The 20,679-nt window shown below is 48.0% G+C and overlaps 1 protein-coding gene across 1 annotated transcript in view; it reads right to left on the bottom strand.

The window, feature by feature from the left end:
- The window catches only part of ntn1b (netrin 1b), a 44,654-nt gene that overhangs the window by 4,168 nt on the left and 19,807 nt on the right, over nucleotides 1-20,679 (bottom strand). Inside the window, exons 3-6 of the mRNA XM_062532096.1 lie at nucleotides 17,128-17,316; nucleotides 11,498-11,647; nucleotides 9,935-9,988; nucleotides 7,174-7,248 (exon numbers count right to left, since the gene is read on the bottom strand). Of these exons, the coding sequence (XP_062388080.1) occupies nucleotides 7,174-7,248; nucleotides 9,935-9,988; nucleotides 11,498-11,647; nucleotides 17,128-17,316 (468 nt within the window). The remainder of the gene's footprint in view (nucleotides 1-7,173; nucleotides 7,249-9,934; nucleotides 9,989-11,497; nucleotides 11,648-17,127; nucleotides 17,317-20,679) is intronic.

The following is a 20,679-nucleotide window of genomic DNA, read 5'->3' as shown; positions in this document are numbered from 1 at the left end:
ATTGAACAGCAGAGTGAGCAAATTGCACACAATTTGAGAATGAGAGCAGGGGCGGGGGGGGGTTGGAGTGGGGGAGGAAGGGGGGGATGGGTGCAGAAGAGGAAAAAAAGACTGTTGGGTCTGAGTCGAGCACACAGTCTCACAGCCCATGCCATTCACTCACAAAGAGTCCCTGGGCTGGAGCCGACTTGTTCGACCAGAGGAATAAAGAGGATGTGTGTGTGTGTGTGTGGGGAGATGGGATTGGGTGAGGGGGGTGTGAGGAGAGAAAGGGAGCCGGTTGGGAGGGGGGGTGTCACACTATTTATCTTCCCAGCCGCAGAGAGCCTTCCAGAGGAATCTTGACGTGTTTTCGACCTCATGAGCAGCACCCGGGGGCCTACTCCCGGAGTCCTCTCCCCTTCCAAAAGAAGCGGCATGAGAAATGCTCTCTCGTGTCCACATTGGGCCTGCCTTTCTCTCTCTCTCTCTCTCTCCCTCTCTTTCTCTCTCTCTCTCTCTCCCTCTCTCCCACCTCAGTGCCAGTCAGCTGGAGGTTATGAGCGCGAATTGTCACAGTCAGCACCTCTCGGTCTACAGCGGTTTGAGGCATGAGTGACAGACAGCACAGGCGACACTCTGGTGCAAACTCGCTGTGCCGTGTCGAGGAGCAGAGGGGCAGATCAGTGGCTCTCGATGTCAGTAGCGCGGCTGCGATCTGTAGCCCCTGAGGCTGGGGCCCTTGTCCTGACAGAGTGAGAGGGGCCGGGGCCCAGAGTACGCCACCCCTAAACCCCCCTCCTCCCTTCCATCCCACCCCGGGGGAGGACATGAAAGCAGCTCCCTTTTCTTCTCCGCTGGGGAGGGCAGACAATGAGGTACATCCACAAGATCACATGATCACAGTCAGACATGAAGCATGTGGGACAGTCACAGAGAGAAAGTGAGAGAGAAAGAAAGACAGAGGGCAAAAAAGAGAGGAGGGGAAAGAAAAGGAGGGGAGCACAGAGGGCTGCCAAGTCTCCCGCTGGGTCGTCTCTTTCTGGGCGATGCGTGAGGGGTTGACTCGCACGCCGCCGAACAAGCGGCACCTAATCAAATTAGTGCGCCTAATTACAGCGCTGAGGCCCCCCGCACTGCCCCTGCTGAGCTGATCACACACACACACACACACACACACACACATGGGCCCACACACACAAACACATGCTCACAGAAAGACAGGCATAACTCACATACTTTCACATATTATGGGGAAACACACCCATTGTTAAAGAAAATGTCAATACATTGGTTGTGAAAACACAAATACACACACACACACACACACACACACACACACACACACACATACGCATACACAAATTTGTGCACAGTGTTCCAAACCACATGCCACCCATTACCCGTTTGATTTATTGTCCTTTTGATGAAGTTGAATGTCAATGCTACATTTTGCCCCATTATGTTCACTGTCGTCTTAGCTACAGACAACAATGAAAACAATTGTTAACGCATATTTCTGCTCTCCCAGTGCCAGGGCAGCTGTCCCCTCGAGTGCTCCCCCCCCCCCCCCCCCCCCCAGCACCTGATGCTCCGCTATAGGGTTGCCCCAGGACCACACCCCTGTGTTTGTAGTGCAGGACCTCCCGAATGACCCCCATAAACCCTCACCCCCAACACACACATACAGTAGACTCACACAACACACACACACGCACACACACATACACACGCACACACACACACACACACACACACACACATACACACACACACACACACACACACTGACACACACACTGACACACACACATTCACACACACATATACACGCAACAAATTCAAAGATAAGAGTTGGACAAGTTTAAAGGCTTCATCACAAAGACAAGCATCACACACAAGATGATAGCTAGCTTTAAGAGCTTTAGTTCTGTCTATCAGAGATAGAGAGAGAGGGATAGCTAGCTTTAAGATGATAGCTAGCTTTAAGTGCTTTAGTTCAGCCTGTCAGAGAGAGAGAGAGAGAGAAAGAGAAGGAAGCTCTGGCACTGTCTTGCCCAGGGACAAAACAACCCTCTGTTTATTCATTCAGAAAAAGAGGTGCATTTTCACTGATTATCTGCAGACCAAAAAAAAGAGTCTGCTGTGTTTTCTAAACACTAGAAAACAAAAACAACTTTCTTGGCCCAAAGTTTAGAATTATCCACAATGTGAATGAAGATGACAGCTGGGTTACCGCAGACGGGCTACATTAATCTCTCTGTTTTTGTTTTTTTCATCACTCGTCTGCAAACGAGGAAAACAGAGGACTCCGGGATTGCTTTTTTTATTTACTTGGATGCCGTTAAAAGTACCTCTGACTTGTGTCCCTTGTGCCACTGGTTGATTGATGGGGCTCTGTGAGCCTGAGTGTGTGAATGTGACGGGAGACACAGTGAGATGTTTACTGACTGTTCTGAGCTTCTCCTCTGACTCTGCTCTGTTTCCTCATTGTAGGAGACATGCTTCTGAGCAACACATTTTCCAGTAAGGCAGTTAACGCAATTTCAATGTCTCTTTCAAGTTAAGTGGTAAGAGCCAAGTTCTACTACATCCTTCAAAGCAAAACACAGGTATCAAATACTGTTTATATGTGATTTGAGAGTCAGGTGCTCTCAATTTTTTTTTTTAGAATTGCTGAACAGACCACAAGTAACAAGTAATCTGAACAAGGAATACATTTGGATGTGGTGGGCATATCCTATTATGAACATCGTAGAGAGAATGACATTGTGGTTTAGGTCAGATGATTTTCATATGCCTTGCTGTCTTTTCTCTGGGAAAGCGGAGGGAGATTTTGGCTTTCCTGACATGAAAAATAATACTGAGAGGATGGCATTGATGCAGACCTGTGCTGTTGACTCAGCTCTCCCATAGAGCCTTACGCACACAAAACACACAGACACACAGACATGCACATATGAAACACAAATACTCTCACACACATCAAACAAACACAGACTGACACACATGCCCACACAATCTCACAAACACACACATTCAAGCACGCTCACACACACACATACACCACACACAAACACACATACTGTACCCATGTGGTCATGCGGTGGGGAACCTCACTTGAATGCGTGGGAGGGGTGATTTGTTCTGTGGTTTAGGAGACACAAATCCGCTGATAGGGTATCCCCACTGTAATATTGCTATGATTAATGAGGACTCGGAAATCCATGGAGAGAAACTATATGCGGGGGCATGGCAGCTACACACAGGAGGCAGGACAAAGAAACTCTATCTCTATCTATGTGAACATGGACTGGAGCCTGGGAAAAAGTGTGCCATGGCCAGTCCATAATGCCATTCACGTTTCTCCCTCTTGTTTCATTTTGTTTCTCTCTGTTTCCCTTCATGTCATTCCCTGTCCTCGTCCCCTTCTCTCACTGCCTATGGGAGCTCATGGTGATTGTATGGAAGAAAGGAACTATTCCAAAGATTTAGAGCAGGACAGGCAATATTTGTATTCTTAAGGAAAGAATTGTTGTGGCCATAGGCCAGTTTCGACCTACATGTATACAACTCTCCTTATTTGTTGAAGGTGAGATTTTCTTTAATGTGATGGCAAGGATGTTGGTCTCCTGTTTGAAGTCAAATAGTTTGCTAGATGTTTTGGTGAAGAAATCGGAGATCCCACAATTTTCTGAATGTATATGGAAATCAGTGGTATGATTTGGTATCAAAATTCAGACGACAACAAGAACAGAAGGCAGAGCCAGCTGGGTGCCTTTTGGATCTATCCCTCACAGCAGACACACACACACACACACACACACACACACACACACACACAGTCTGCTGTGAAAGGCATTCAGCTACTTTCAGGTGGCGGAGAAGATTTCTGCATTAGTTAGGGCATATTTTGAGGACTTTAAGTTCTGCACAAGTAATTACACCACATCCTGGCAGCATTCGGAGGTTGTTATTATGGCTGGATGCACCATTTCACCATTGGTTTTCACTGTGGCAAAGGAGGTCATTATAAGGACATCAAAATGGGTTGTTGGAGGGGCAAGGCTGCAGGTTCTAAGCCTATATGGGGCAAGCACCCAGTTCTAAGCCTGTATGACATGACATTGCTGACAAGATCGACTCCATGAACCCATTGGCTGTTAGTCAAGTTGAACTCTGACATGGGCAAGTATGAAGAAGAAACCGAACAAGTTAAGAAGTGTAGAGGGGAGTACTTAGGCAGGTCGTACAGTTTCATATTCAGAGACTGAGGACAGGTTCATTAACTGTAATTGTGCATTAATTGTCAAGGCAATTAGATAGAACCTTCTTGCCTGGTAAACTCAAGTTGTGACTTAAAAAAAAAAAAAATGTTTTAAGGCCTTTGCCACGCATCAGGAGGCCTTTGTTTCAGTGGAGGAGAAATTTCAGAGAACTGCTAATAATATAGTTAGGAAATGGCTTGGGTTATCAAATTGTGTATTGTTTGCTGTAGCACTGTATGGAAAAGGAATTTTTGAGTTACCAATGACCTGCTTGGTGGAAGAGTTCAAATGTGCTGTGACCAGTCTGGAGATGATTCTGTTACAGTCATCAAGAACACTGCCCCATCAATGAAAATGAAAAAAATGGAATCCACGACGGGAAGCAGTTAAGCATGCTCAAGGCACACTGTAACATAGGGATATTGTGGGGCAGGTGCAGAGTGGAAGAGCAGGGTTTTTGTCAGGACGTCAATTGGAAAACCTGAGGTAAAGCTACTACAGCACAGGAGAAGAGACAGATGGTAACCTGCTTTGTTCATGAACAAGAAGAGGAAGCCAACAGAGGAGGATCAATAGCAGTGTCTCAAGAGAAGCAAGGGCAATGGGCGATGAACTGGCATGATGTTGAGAAGAGGAAGATCGTCTGGAGAACTATGGTGCATGGATACTAACCATATTACATTCATTATAGGAACCATGTATGATGTTCTTCCACCTCCACAGAATCTCAGTCAATGTGTTGTTGAAGACAGAACTTTAAGTTATTTATGGTACTTGTTGGTCTTTTTGTAATGTGTCCCAACCAATCATGACTGTGGAGGGAAGGTGGGTCCAGGATGCTAGACACCGCTTTTGAGACTTTTAGAGTCATGGGTCTAATTCAAGGAAATACCAGTGAAGGAAGGTGCCTGATTGATAACCTCAGTGAAATTCTCATGGAGGTTTCTCTGTTGGTGGTGATGTGTTTTTTTCTGTTTTGGTTCTTTGGTTAGGCAGTCAGTTCAGGCTACTGGTAGTGCATGTTGTGCCATGAAGAAGAGCTTTTACAGATCCCGGGTACAGCATGCAGTGTGTTTGTTACTGCCATGAGCGAATTGTGTATTATTGTACCTCGCGTCCTGTTGTGTAATATTAGATACGCATGTCCTGTGCTCAGGTCCTGTTGTGTGATATTAGATACGCTTGGGTGTTGCTTGGCCTCTGTGTCCCTTTACGGATCCCAGGTACAATATGACAAACTGCCACAAGCCAATTATGCATTGATTTTGAATCTCACGTCATGCTGTGTGACATTAAATGGACATTAAATTTGCTAATCGCCTCGGCCACTGTGGGAAATCCCTTACCTATGAATTTACATAGGTAATGAATTTAACACCTTTCCTGTGTACGTCTGAAAAAAAGCATCTATCTATATCCATCATTCTCCTGAAGAGTTCTCTGATCATTTTTCTTTAAATCATTTTGACTTGCTCTTTCTCCCTTTCACTTCCTAGCCCTAACCTTCCTACCTTCACTGTTTTTCTTTTTCTCTGTTTTTGCTCTCTCTTCTGGCAGAGGTAGCCAGTCTACAGTGGTGAGAGTCTGGCAGTGAAAGGTTGCTTGTGTGCGTGTGTGTGTGTGTGTGCATTCGTGTGTGTGTGTGTGTGTGTGTGTGTGTGCGCGCGTGTGTGTGTGTGTGTGTGTGTGTGTGTGTGTGTGTGCATTCGTGTGTGTGTGTGTGTGTGTGTGTGTGGTGTATGAGAGGTTGAGTCTGGGGTCTGTGCTGTGAGGTGCATAGACACAGCGTGGTGGGAGAGAGGAAATGACCCGTTAGCTGTAATTGAGTGGGCCCACGAATGAGAGCAGTGGGGGGTGTGAGGAGAGGTGGGGGGGGCCACCAGGGGAGGCGCTGGGAGTGCGGAAAGCTGGCTAAGATCAGAAACCTGGCTCTTCACCAAGTAGTACCAACCCCACCTCAAAGCTACACCACTCCCACCCCCACCTCCCACTCTACCCCCTCGGTCGAGCTACCAAGATCCAGCTGAGCCTGTCTACAAGCTGGCTTTCTGCTCTCAGCGGCCCTATGTTCAGTTTGGACTGGTGGAGTTTAACTGGTTGGCTAGGCCTTGGCTGACGACTACAGAGCTATGTTGAAAAAGTTTAAAAAGTCAGGAGCCTGAGAAACGTCTGGGAATTGCCACGCTACATTCCCCATAACGGAGACGAGCGAGCAGGAATGAGATCAAGATGTTCAACCATGAAGTTAGCTATAAAACATCTGTCTGTACACCCCAGGCCGACCCCCTCCTACCTCAGTGAAGGTACACTGAAGTATGCTGTTAGCTCTCTTCCCCCCCGACTCCTTCCAGCAGACCCTCTCTTGTGCCCTGCATGAGGCCTTTGCTCTCATGAATCTTAAATAACAGTATCCCACCATAAAACAAAAGGTGAGGGAACGTTTTAAGATCTGTCAGGGGTAGACGTTTGGGAGAGAAATCATCGCCAGCATCGCCTCAACTATGTGTGGACGACGAAGGAGACAAATAGCCCAAGCATCTCTTAACTCCTCAAATCCCTCCCCAACAGCCTTTCTCTATCTGCTCTTGAAGTTGCCTTTGAGCCTACAAATCTCCTCAATCCAGCTACATTCTCCTTTTTTTCGCAATGGAAACCACCTGTGAGCATTGATCCACATGGTGTTGTAATGTCTGCAGCCAGTACTGTCAGGAAGGACCCTGCTGGGCCGTGCGCTTTGATACGGTGACTTTAATCCTGACAGCGTGAGTGAGCCGTCACCACGATGCCTTTGGAAACAGAGGTGCGGCTCCGAAGCAGATAAAATAAAGATGTCTGACCCCACGGGTCTGGTCTCAGCAGGTGGTCAGAAAGACACAGAGGACAGCAAGGGAAGGGGGGGGGGGGGGACCCTCACTTGCTCACTCACCGTAGTGTTTCTTGCAGTACTTCTTCATGTTGATCTTCATCTTGCCCTTGGATGCCTTGCAGTGGGTCTCACAGTCTGGAGAAAAGAAAAGAGAGAAAGTTGAGAGATAGAGAGAGAGAGAGAGAGAGAGAACACAAAGGGAGACAGAGACAGAGAGGGGGAGAATGGGGGGCGGGTTGAGATAAAAATTCAAGAGCTATAACTCTGACAAGCAGTCAACTCTCCTCAGATGTCTGAGTCGAGAGAGTTGAGAAATCTGGCCGCTGGATATTTATGGGTTTAACGCTGAAGCATGGCCCTCGGTAATATGGTGCGGGTTCTGTAACACAGTTTTAGTAGTATAGTTTAGCCTTGAATGCAGTTAAGGTGTGTGTCTGGCTATACATCATCTTACAGAAAACAACCAGGACCGTTCAAGTCATCCCACACTCTCAAAAATGGAGCAGAGAATTCTTGAATGATAAGTTCACATGAAGGCAACTCTACCCCCCCCCCCCCCCCCCCCTCCATCTCACTACCTCTCCACATCATCAGCTCTGGCTGAGAGTCTCAGCTGTAGTTGTTCTGTGCTAACAGGTTGTTAGTAGTTTATTTGTATTGAATCGTTGGAGGTTACTGGAGCCCAGCGCGTGACTCCTGAGAGGAGCTGGTGTCCCCGGACACATGTCAGCGAGTGACCTCACTGATGGGTCCAGGCCGCTTCTCCAAAAAGATGACTGAAGATCTCCCCATGCGTTGGCCGAGGCCTACTGGCTCGGTGGTCCTGGAGGTCCTGGCTGGAGCTGCCTCCAGCTGAATGATTGATCACTTTAGTGCACCAAGTGGACCATCATTCAGACAAACCTGCCAAGGCGCTCAGGAGGTGGCTGGTCCCTGACCTCGCTTTTGTGCAAGGAACCACTGAGAATATTGAGGGATTGAGATGGACACACAAGGCCAGTGAGAAAAGTGTAGAACATTCTCTCATTTGTTTGTTTAGACTTGAGATTGGAAATGGAGAGTCTCCGAGCGAGGTTACCTGAGTCATGTGCAGTGGTCTCAAGATGTCGCTCTGTATGTGAAAAAAATATTTATGGAGCAGAAATATATACGTAAATGTGTGTGTGTGTGTGTGTGTGTGTGTGGGTTGAGAAAGAAGTGTGTGTGTGTGTGTGTGTGTGTGTGTGTGTGTGTGTGAGAGAGAGAGAGAGAGAGAGAGAGAGTGAGAGTGAGTGGTTGGGAGAGAGTGGGGACCTTTCAGCCTTGCTTGAATATGGACAAACTTCATTATTTTCCCTGGACCCTTCTGTCCGTTCCTTCCCCTTTATGTCCCTTTCTGTTCCGTGTGAATAAGGTTGCCTGGGCAACAGGAGAGAGGGGGAAAAAACGCCTCTGCACCCCCCCACCCCCCCTCCAGAAAAGTTTGCGGTAGCAATGATGGTGGGATTGGAGCCTTTGTGTTTGCAGAGAAAATATTTTCTGCTGAAATGCTTCAACAGTGGGAATGGTGGCTGTTGAATGATGGACTGTTTTGTGTGTGTGTGTTTGTGTGTGTATGTGTATGTGTCTGTGTGAGGGGGGAAGGGAGGGGTGTGGACACCCGCAAAAGTAAATGAATCTGATGAATCCATATTAACCATGCCTCATCACCACGAAAAAAGGAAATGGACCAGACTCTAAACAGGGGTGTTGGGGGGGCGGACCCCTGTTTTTCATACGGTAGCCTCAAGCCTTGCCCCACTTTGATGACGCCTGGCAGTGTGACACTGTGCAGCTGAGCCCACCGCCACCCTCCACCCCAGTAATTAGGCAGACTTGTGCTTCTCTAGGGGGGACTAATGCACTCCTTGTGGAGCTCCAGGAACCACAATTAACCTCCTTTTAGCTCTTTGTTTTAATAAGATATCAACTAAAATGTAGAAATGTGCTCACTGATGCTCTATTTGAAATATCACCCCACATGAGTTGCCCGATTTAACACGAGTTAAGCAGCATATTTAGAAATGCTGTTTGTGCAGTGAAATTTCAAATAGAAATGGTAAAAAAAAGGTAAGAAAATGAGACTCATTTGAATACACCCGGTTCAGTGATGCCATGAAAACCTTCCTCTGTCTTTACCCATTAGAATCAACCCTCTCCAGCCGCCTCCTTCCCTGCCCTCTCTCAGCTCCTCATGACTAAAGACCCCCCTCTCAGAGCTCTGAGACCAGACAGGGAGAGAGAGCCTGCCAAGCGGTGTCTGTGTCTGTGCCCCCTTCTCTATAGCTGGCTCTGGCGGTGGGAGAGACCAGCTGAGAGGCCCGAGGAGGCCGAGTGTCAGTGAGACCTGTCCCAGCTCTGGCCACACGTTCTGGGCATACCGTGGTGAGATAATGGGGATGGCCAATCATGAGGGGGCGTCGCAGCCTAGAACACAGAACACGGAACAGCACTGCAAGACCTTGGTCCTGATAGACTGACACATCTTATTAGTGAGCCAGTTAATTCGATTATTATGGAGGTCCGGACTCTGGCAACAGGGAGATTCACTTGTCAGTTAGAAGGTATTACAAGAATGACAAACAAAATAATATGTTTTGTTTGCTTTCACACTTGAATTATCACACACTTCAGTACAATCAATCAATGTAATCAATCATTCTGATAAACAGTTTTAATTGATTGTCATTAAAAAAAGAACGGCATACAGCGACACACTGATGCACAAGGTTCAGCTTAAACATTAAAGAGTTGTTCCGGCTGGCGGAATGCCTCTCTCAGTGTTGCCATGGCAGACGCTCACCTGTGGGCTCTTCTGAGCTGCTGTAAGAGGTAGTGGGAGAAGCCACGGGGATCTCTGTAAGGGGGGGGCAGAAACACAGGATAACAGTCAGTCAGCACCATTCATAAACTACACACCATTCATCATAGCCTTCCATCTAACATTTCCCCTCATATTCGGGTTAAAGTGGGTTCTTCCTCTGTGATTCATTGTCACTTCTGTTATTGATCACTGATTAGGATACAAGGGCTTAGGTTTCATGAAATACGTTGCCTATGGCTCACGAGGCATTCCTGCAGAACTGTGAAAAGCCCTCAGCACAGTAAGGTAAGACACCACCAGGGGCCCAGGCCTTGTTAAAGTGTCTGCTGGCAAGAGGCTCGATATCACAAAAATTTAATATCAAGCTTTAAAAAAAAAAAAAAAAAAAAAAAAAAACGAAACATATTATCTCACAGGTCTACGAGAAACCAAATATTTTTCCACTCAATCTGTGGGACCTCTTCCTCCCCTGAAGTTTTTACAGAACATTTGTAACTTTCCCAGCGAAATTAAGGAAATCCAATTCCAGACGGGTTCATAGGTTTAATTTAGCCCGGGTGGACCCGGGCCAAACATATCAGCAATTCCATATCCGCCACGGCTTTGACTGATGTCCAAATTCATCTTTATTGACTACGTCGTCTGTTACGGTGCATGTAAAAACTGCAACGCTCACGTAAAAACCAGGAGTGTATTGTGTCACTCGTTGTTCACTGCTGCTTGCTACCTTATCTGTGTTTGGCAGCGGGACAGGCGGGTGCCAACCTCTCTTTTTCCATTCGGCTCTTTCCTTTTGTGTGGTCCTGACATTTATCGCCCAAGAGGCAAGAACCTGAGAGCCGGCTGATAGCACCTGTAAACATGCCAGGCCGGTCTTGCTGTGGGTGCCTTGTGGGACAGATTTATGGGGCGATGGCACTGGTGGCGGCGGCGGCGGCAGCAACAGCAAACGTGGCCGAGGGCAAACCGGGGCACATCGTGTGTTAGCGCCTCTCGCTGGTCTGTTTGCTTTAGCTCTGGTCAAACAGCAAGACGTCCATCCAGAGCAATAACGCAACAGAGGAGAGAGGGGGAGCGGAAATGAAAGGGACCGAGGCCATGAATACATGCATAACAAAAAGCTGGGTCCATGTACCGTGAAAAGGCTGGATGATACGGCTGAGTTAATGACAAGACTTCAGAAAAGGAAGGTTGGGGTTGTTGTGGAGGTTGTCAAAAGTCATGACCTGGGGTCATTTGTAGTGGCAAACAGTGAAGTTCAAGAACAAAAGGCGTTGATGGGAACGGCACTGGTGGGAAATGAGGGAAGAGCGAGACAAAAGTGCCAAAAAGGCACTTTATAGAGATGGATGACTGGTGGTAATTTGGACATTTGGGTTAAGATGGTAATTTCAGATGGGGAGAAAAGGAAGAAAATGTTTTGGATAGAGGAAACTAACTGGAACGAATCAGTGGCAGCGACAGGTGAGTCGAAAAGACAGTGTTGACAGCTACGGAAAGTTCCAGAGAGAAAGCGTGAACTCTTGAGAGTGGTCGTCTTACTGATGCAGGGGGCAATGGGAGAGCGGCTCTGCTGGTAGCCCTTGGCACAGCGGTTGCAGGTGAGCCCAGTCACGCCATCCTTGCAGGGGCACTGTCCCGTAGTCTGGTTACACGTCTTGCCTGCAGCTCCCACCGGGTGGCAATCACAGGCTGGTAGCAGGAAACAAGACGAGAGGGAAGACAGATAGAGAGGCATTTAAATACACACATACACATGATGCATTGCTCACGTACACACAAACTCACTCACAGATGCACAGTACTACATACACGGCTTATGTAAAAGGCAGATATGTTTAATGCTAGCAGGCGTAGAATGAAGGTTCCCACAGACAGATGGGAAAATAACAACGAAAATCTAATACATTTGTGCCTGAGTTCTACTGGATTATTGAGCAGTTGGTGTCTCGTTGACATGAAGGTTGGTCTGGGGAGCTTTCTCTGGTGATTGCGAACTGGTCTCTCCCATCCATGTTGGAGAGGTCTACTCCAGATGTTCGGATGAGATGAGCCCAATGAACGAACGACCTTCAAGTTAATGAAAATTCCTCCCAGCACTCAATAAAGGCCAACGCCACACGCCCAAGCAGCAGTCCCACCCGCCAGCAGAGAGACCACAAATGTGATACGGACTTTTGAACTTTCCCTTTTTTTTAACGCAACCATAAATGACCGCCTCTGGAACTTCTCTCTCTACTACGCCCCCCCACCCCCCTCCCCCTGTTTCATGCTCACTCTCTCTCTCTCCATGTGTCTGCATATGACTGCGCTGAAGAGCTGCTTAATCTTGAACATGTGCATGAGGGTGAAACCATGTATGGGTGTATGCCTCAGTCCGTGCATGTTCAGATGCCCACAAGTGTGTCATTCATGTGACCCATGTAAGCATGCCGATGCACATGTATGGATGAATTGCGTGCACACAGTATATGTGCTTGTGCGTATGCATGCATGTTTCTGTAGAGGGTGTAAAGTGTGCTGTGCAAGCAGTATGTTCATGTACGTCTGTCCTCTATTGCGTCGATTAGCATGTGTGTGCCACGCCACTGCGATCGAGTTTCCAGTGAGCGCGGAGGCCCTTGGCAACAGCGGGCCGGGCTGGGCCGGGCAAATGAGGGGCTGAATAACACTCGCCGTTAACGGGAGCACGGGGCACGGCTTCAAAGGCCGTCTGTTTAAGCCGTTAGTCCAGAGGATCGCGCGTTTTCATGTGAGCGTTTCTTCCTTTGCGTGAGCTCTCTGCCAGGCGTTTACCATAAAGATGGCCGTTTGAAGTCCCAGCCCAGCTCGGCCCATTAGGCCTGCAGGGTTTCATTTTTTTTCCCCCTCTGTCCTTTTCTCTTTTTTTTTCACGGCACTGTTGAGTCGTTTGAGCAGCGCTTGAAGTGGTGCGGCCGTGGTGAGGGTGTTGAAACGTTAGTTGGGACTGAGTGGCCTTCATGAATATTAAAGGTTGCTTGTTGAAATTTGGTGAAAGAGAATAAAACAGGTTTTATATTTGTTTCAATAGGGGTGTTTATCCTTCGTTCTCCATCCAAGAGAATAGGCAGTAAACATTTTCCGAGGGTGAGCCATTTTATGGCTTTATGTATCGGCTTTTATCTGAGCGTACACATGGGGGTGTCCTGTGTAAACAGGAATGCCACAATTATTTGACGGCGGCCTCATAAAAAAAAATAGACAAAAAAGCACAATGCTTTAACAAAAACGAAGATTCTAAACAGCATGGGTATGAAATGGTCTACTGGCCGACCCCCTCTGCTTACAAAAACTATCATTTTCTTATAAGACCACATCTAATGACTCAATACACGACAAAATGTTCCACTGAACTTAACGTAATTTAACGCAAACTCCACCAAATTGCAGTTTTTGTGTGGGTGTGGTACGGACAGGGTAGTCAACACGCTGGGGTTGTGTCAAGTTCAGCCTTCAGAGTATTATTAAACTGCTTGGCAGTAACACACCCTGTGGTGAGTTTCTGTCACCATCCAAACCAAAAATAAATAAAGCAAAATACATTTATTCCAAAATACCTCGGACAGTTATCTCGACTATCTATTTTTTTCCCCTTCTTCTGGGCATCTTGTGAGCTCACATTGTAATGTGTTTGCTCCATAGCACTCGCCATCCAGATACATCTTTTTTTTTTTTTCAGCGGGCTGGGATAATTGAGTTGGCTGCACTGTGATGAGAGCCTGGGCAGATGGCGGGGGCCTCGGCCTCGGCTCTGGTGTGTGAAGTGGCACTGGAGTGGCAGCGGCAGCGGTGTGAGATCAGTCGCCCTGACGCATGCCGCCGTGTGCGCACCTCCACTTCAGATCCGCCTCCGGCTCCCCGCTCTGGCTGCACCTCCAACCGCCCACCTCGCCTCCCCCGCTCTCCGCCCCACCCCCACCCCACCCCACGCTCCCCAGCCAACCCTCCACCCCACAGGCACTCCAGCAGCAGCCTGCCGCCCTCGCAGCCCATGGCGGAGGGGCCCTTGCTTGCTGAACCGCTGTGCCCGCCGTGAGCGCGCACTCATTTTTCCCTCATCACGTAGACGGCCCAGCGAGAGCCGATGAAGGGGAGATGGAGAGAGAGGAGGAAGAGGAGGAGGAGAGAAGAGAGGGAGAGGAGAGGACAGAACAGAACAGAGAGAAAGAGAGAGAGAGAGAGAGAGAGAGAGAGAGAGAGAGAGAGAGGAACAAGTGGTTCTGAGCCCTTCCGTGAGCAAATTGAAAGGAAAGAGTTGCTGGGGAGAGGGTGCTGTGCTGCTGGTGGGGGCGGCTGGGTAAAGCAAACCGCTCAAGCTGGGGACGGGGAGCAGGGTGTTTACACGGCGCTTGATGAGGGATGAAGTCGTTAATCTGGGAAATAAAGCATGAGGCATTCCACAGCACCGCTAGAGACAGATTCGCCTCGGTACTGAAACCTCATTCTGTGTGTGTGTGCGTGTATGTGCGCCTGTGTGGTGTATAACTAAGTGTGTGTGTGTGCATGCGCGCTTGTGTGTACAGTACGTGTCTGTTTGTCTGTGGTGTAGGGGGCATATTTTCTCTCTCTCTCCCCCTTTTTGTTTTTTCTGTGGCCAACTCTTTGCACCGGCCGCTGATGGTGCTCCTTTCTCTCCCTCTCCACCCATGTGCTGGCAGGCCACGCCGCCGTCCCCTGTCCAGGCTGAGCCGGGGCGAGATGGTCGACTGCCTCCAACAATAAATACCGGCGTCCCCTGAGTGATGTCACAGAGAGCCGCGGGGCGGTTTTTTTGGGTCTCCCTGGCCGAGAGCTCGAACGCACCACCACCCTGGAACTAACTGCCTCTCTCTCTTCCCCCCTGCGCCCACCAGCCAAAAGCTGCCACTAAGGTGTACATGGTAATCTCATTACGAGCAGGATGGAGAAGAGGAGAGAGACAGATGGCCCCGAGCGCGAGAGTGTTTATAGCAAGCGACAAAATGTGAGAGACCGAAAAAGAGCGAGCGAGAGTGTTTGTGCGTATATGTGTGTGTGTGTGTGTATGTGTGTGTGCTTGCTTGACGAAGCGATAAAGAGAGCGATTGCAGAGAGAACTCTTGTGAGAGTAACCTGCCCACATCCTCTCCTCCTCTGCACCGAACTTTAAAAAAAAAAAAAACATCCCAAATATAGACTGTATAAATGTTTGGGCTGGCAGAGCAGCGAGTGGGCAAGAGCATTGCTGAAAAACCATTTGTAACCTCCACAAGATCTCCCCTCCACCACTACCACCACCACCGCCTCTCCCTCCCTTCTTCCCTTCCTCCCTCCCTTCTTCCCTCCCTTCCTCCGGCAGGCAGGCAGGCAGGAGCGCAGGGGTGATGACAGCCGACCAGGGCCAGTGTTTGCCATCAGTTACAGTTGGGGCTGGGGCTCCTGACAGCAACGCGAATATAACGGCCCCGCGCGACCCACCAGGCGGGCGCTTAGTCCAATTAGCCGCTGCCGGTGAGGTCTGTTGAGGCTCTGGGTTTTTTCGGCGAGGGGCTGCAGCTCGCCTCGCCGCCCGTCTGCAGGGGAAGGGAGCGCTTGTAAATCGCAGTCTCCTCGGCGCAGCGGAGGAAACTCTCCACGGCGGTGCGCTTCCTGTGCCTGATTGGCTCAGGGGCAGGGCAGGCAGAATGGGAGAATGGGGGCACCTCTCCGATACAGACAGCCAGAGTCAGAATTACGAGGGAGTGTTTTGTTGCACCCATATCCGTTACTCTTGCTGAAATGAAGTTTGCGGACAGACTGACAGACTTCCATGCCAAAATACGACTACCTGATGCTGGTTCAGGTGTATGGTATAGGAATTGGGGAGGGCTAATTTGATGGTTCAGTACCAACTGGCCTGTCATGGTTCAGTACCAGCTGGCCTGGCATGTGGAAATCATGTGTGTGGGACACCCTCAGTCTTACTCTACTGATTAGCAGAGCTGCTGCACGCACCTCTATACTGTGTTCCAGCAGCCTAGTCTGCAGTCCCCCTCTCCCTTTATCTCTCTCTCTCTCTCCCTTTATCTCTCTCTCTCTCTCTCTCTCACTTCTCTCATCTGTGAACCAGTTTCTCTCTCACACCCACCGACTCTGCTTTTCTTTCTGCCCCATTCTAAGAGCTCCTTTCTGGGCTCACCTGGTCTCAACTCACCCAGCCGCAGCTCGATTCATTACACTCCTCAAAGTTAAGTAAATAAAATCTAATAACAAAAAAGAAATACAGGCAGCTCATCTGTAAGGGACTCCTGCAACCCATGCTATGGCCTGGGTCAGGGTCTTCTCTCAGGTCCTCTCTCAGTGTGTGCCCATTCATCCTAAATGAGATTGGTCCTCTCCTGCCCCAGCAGAGAGGTATTGTGTAGGATTCCATTCTATATGTTGCAGGATAGGAGTATGGGGTGAAAGGTTTTCCTTAATATTGCTGTCTCAGGGGAGGTGTCTCAAGGAAATGGCTGGAGTTACAGTATACCTAGCATATTGTCCTTATGTGCTTCTTAGCTCCAGAATTATGTATTAGTCATTTTAGACACCCATCCTGTACATGGGTGTATTTGTGAGAACACAGCGTGTGGATTAGTGAATGGTCTTAAATCAGTATACGAATACTGTATGCAGCTAACATTAGTTCCTCTCACAGCGAAGTGTATTGCGCTTATAATCGTTTCTCTATTGAATCCTGAACAGAATTGGGGGTTGGGGGGGGGGGGTACTGTGCCTATGGGCATGTGTGTGTGTGTGTGTGTGTGTGTGTGTGTGTGTGTGTGTGTGTGTGTGTGTGTGTGTGTGCGCGTGTGTGTGCGTGTGTGAATTCTCAGAGGGTCTGAATCCCTTAAATCTAATGGGGTCAGAGGGCTAAGACTAAGACAGGTGGGAGGCAGGTGAGGGGGTTTGCCTAATCTGTCTCTCTTCCTATATCACAGATCAGGGGATTTACAGGGACACATTGCTCCCTCTGTTTTAATCCCTCTGCACACTCGCTGTGAGCCTACTGCTTAAAAGTACTGTGCAACTGCAGCACAGACTCAGAAGTTTCCAGAAGAAATGGTAGGCACTTTTAGAGTATTTTGATCTAGTTGGTGGCAAAATAAAAAACTAGTATATACAATATGTGAATATAAGGTATGAATATAGTGTATACATGCAAGCATTACCTTTGCAGGCTTTGCGATGGGAGATGGCCTTGGACATGTCGCGGTAGTAGCCCTCCTTGCAGTAGTGGCAGTGGCGACCAGCTGTGTTGTGACGGCAGTTGAGGCAGACACCCCCACTGCGTCTGCCCGAGAGCTTGTATAACTCCATGTTGAAGCGACAGCGACGGGCATGCAGGTTACAGTGACAGGCTGAAAGAGAGAGAGAGGAGGGGGGTGGGGAGCAGGGGGGTAGAGAGTTCAACATCAGTGGACTCTCCAGGTTTCCAACCTACTCGAACGCTTGATTGCAGAGAACACCCGCCTATACACACACACGCTCACTCGCACAGATACACTTAGAACCCACTTCATCCAGCCCTCTCTGAAATGAACAAATAGAGAGCAAATTGATTTGGTTTGCTTTTAACAGTGAACAAGCATTGAATAACAAAATCCCCAAGCCACCAGTTACATCAATTTATAACACGCTGAGACTCCGAAAAACCCAGTGGCTTTTATTCGGCCCCTATTACAACTGTCTTAAATCTCGGCTCTGGTAAACTGAGAGTATCACCAGTGGTTGAGTAGCATCCAGGGTTCCCGTGGTAACTTGAGAAAGGACTGTTATTCTAATGACATCAGCGAGCTGTGGACTGTGCTTCCCAGGATTTCATTAAGGGACAGGGGGTTACTGAAGCAGCGAGGCCAGGCTTTGGACGGACCCCGCTCAACTGGGCTGTAATTCTGAAGGGGTCATTCGATGTGCTGAAAGACCCTTGTTTACACCTGCTGTAGGGCAGTGATCTCTGCCTGGTGACCGTACAGAGGTGCTTGGTTGGTTAAGCTCTTCTCACTGACTTCATGATTATCTTGACTCAATGAGTCCAATGTGCTGTCACATGTATTGTGGTCACGTGTGCATAGATTGAGAAAAGATTGAGGAGGAGAGACATGTCTTACTTGTCTTGTAGGCCATCATGCCATATTTTACATGCCAAACATGACAGATGTCACGCCTGGGCCTGGAAACACTCACATGGACATGCTAATCAACTGAGCCAATGATATATACGCATTCAAGACACGCGTGCCTGCGCGCACACACACACACAAGAATGAGATATTTGTCAGCAAGAAGGGGCTTATCTCAAACCCACCTCACCTTCAGGCCTCTTGACATGCTATTTTTCCTCCACTCTTTCTCTCCGTCTCTCACTCTTTCTCACTCCCTTCCTGTCTCTGTCTCTCTCACTGTTTTTTTTATCATGCCATATTTCTCTCAATTTCATCCTCTTTTCTTTCAGTTTCCTCATCCTCTCTCTCTCTCTCTCCTTCTCCTTTTCTCTCCTCTCTCTCTCTCTATCACATGCCCGGTGATGAATAGGTGCTATCTCACAGCTGTCCTCAGTCTCTCGTAATGAGCGCTGTGCTATCTCACACACACATCCCCCCCTGTCCAACCCTCTTATCGCTGGCTTAATTGTTTCTCAGTGCCAATGGCTTTGCGCTGATAAACTCTATTTAGATCAGCAAAGCTTGAAATGTGTCACCAAGCATCTGTCACGCATTGTGTTTTTGACAGCAGTGTGTTTAACGGGGTGAAATCATCCAGCCAGTCTGAGCCAGACATTTCTGACGTCCCTCCCAGCTGTGGTGGAAGTGAATGCATTTTTTTGTTTTCAAAAAAAAAAAAAATGAATGTCCATTTCTTCCAGTTTGTTTAAAATCACACTGGGGTTGTAACATCCACATATGGGAGTTTGAATTCTCACAAAACAGTCACAACAACAGTCACACAACACTTCCTTTTTTTTGCTCTGTAAGGGGGAATGTGTTCCTGCTATGTTTCGATATCAGTTAATTTGGCGATAATTATCCAATCATCAGTGGATCTTTATAAGCCCAAACAACCATTTGTTTTTCTCCACAAGAGAGAATATGTCTCTGCAATCTTTCAATAGCAGTCTATCCAGTATCAGTCCAGGGCATAGCAAATCGGCCCCAGAACAGTATCATAGAGGATATACACAAATTTTGCCTTGATTAGATTAGAGGTTCTGATATAAAAATGTATTTATGTATACTTTTTAAAATTACGGGATGCTGTTGACATCACACAGTTCTGGTAAACTGGACCAGGCTTACCAACTCTTTTTGTGTGGCCAGATATTACAAACTGTTCCTGTTCTCCAGACACAGCATCTAGGTGAAAGGTGTTCCCGTTTGAATATTGATTTCATGCTGTCTGTTTATTGGGTAATATAATGAGTAATACCGTAAGTTCAGTACTAGTCTTTGCAGCACAGGGCGAATGCAATGTCTGGCACCAAGCTAAGTTACACTTATAAACTGAATTATGTTTCAAGGAGAGAGAAAAAATGAGCTCAGTAGTGCTTAGTGAAAGTGCTCATTACCAAGCCCGCATGATGCTCTCACTGCACTTGCGTAACACTTGTGTAATGCGTGGGAGATGTGTCAGAAATACCCCTTAAAACTCAAGAGTGCTGACAACGGCTATTATCTCACGCTCGTCCGCACAGGGAACATAATATGAGGTATCAATTTCACGGCAAGTGTAAAAAATCACCGCAAGGAGCAGGCCTAGGACAAACAGATGCAAACAAGCTTCGGCGAGAGGTGTGAACAGCTATATCTCATCAGTCTCTGCTATATTCATTCTGAAGGGCCTACTGGTATCAGGTATGGACCGAGGGTCCGTTTTCGTCCTCTCCAGTCCCCTGGATGGAGTTGGCAACAGTGCTCAGTATCTGTGAAGAGTTCCACCACTACACAACCAGTGGGATGTACTGTAAGCACAGGGTAAACAGCAGGACAGAACCCAAAACAGGATTGATAAAGACCAGAGGCGCTCCTCACTCACGCCATTACATCACTCTCTCTCACCCCACTCTCACACTTGCAGAGCTCCCGGCCACATTACAAACAACAAGCGTTCTGTCTCCTCAGGAGCGTTTGGATGGCTTGGGCACGCCGGGCACGTAATGAGGCAAACGAGACGCTGTGTACTGTACAGTCAGCTTTTCCCTGCCGGGCACACACCTCAAAAGCAGCTGTTGCTTCGCTGGGAGTTGGTAGGAAAACACCCCTAAAAGGTTCAACCTCAGCGATGATGAGTCCCTTTTTTTACGATAAGCCGCAACGCTTTTGATGACCAGTCTGGGGAGGGGACGTGAAAAAAAATTGAAAGGAAAAGCTAAACTAAGCCGTGGAGGACGTCTGTTTCTATATAGACGGAGATGTAATTGCCTCATTGTTGTCAGGACACCCGTCACCTTGGCATTCAGAAAACAAATAAAAAGATGAAATCCACCCAAGCAGCAGTTCATGTTGTGCAAAGGGCATGTTGTCTATTACAACTAGAGGGGTTTCAAAGTGAGCGACAGAGAACAGACAGACAGAGAATCAGAGAAATAGGAACAGACAGACATGGAGAGAGAGAGAGAAGGAGATGGCAGTAGTTTTGTGGCCACAGACTGGACATTGAGTGAAGCAAGACACATGAGGTAACATTTTGATGTTGAACCAGCATATTTGTCTCTCTCTCATCAACCC

The sequence above is a fragment of the Sardina pilchardus genome, chromosome 3, assembly GCF_963854185.1.
Source record: "Sardina pilchardus chromosome 3, fSarPil1.1, whole genome shotgun sequence".
In the NCBI taxonomy this organism is placed as follows: domain Eukaryota; kingdom Metazoa; phylum Chordata; class Actinopteri; order Clupeiformes; family Clupeidae; genus Sardina; species Sardina pilchardus.
Note: the sequence above shows the minus strand (reverse complement) of the source record. Positions and strands in the feature narration are given on the sequence as shown.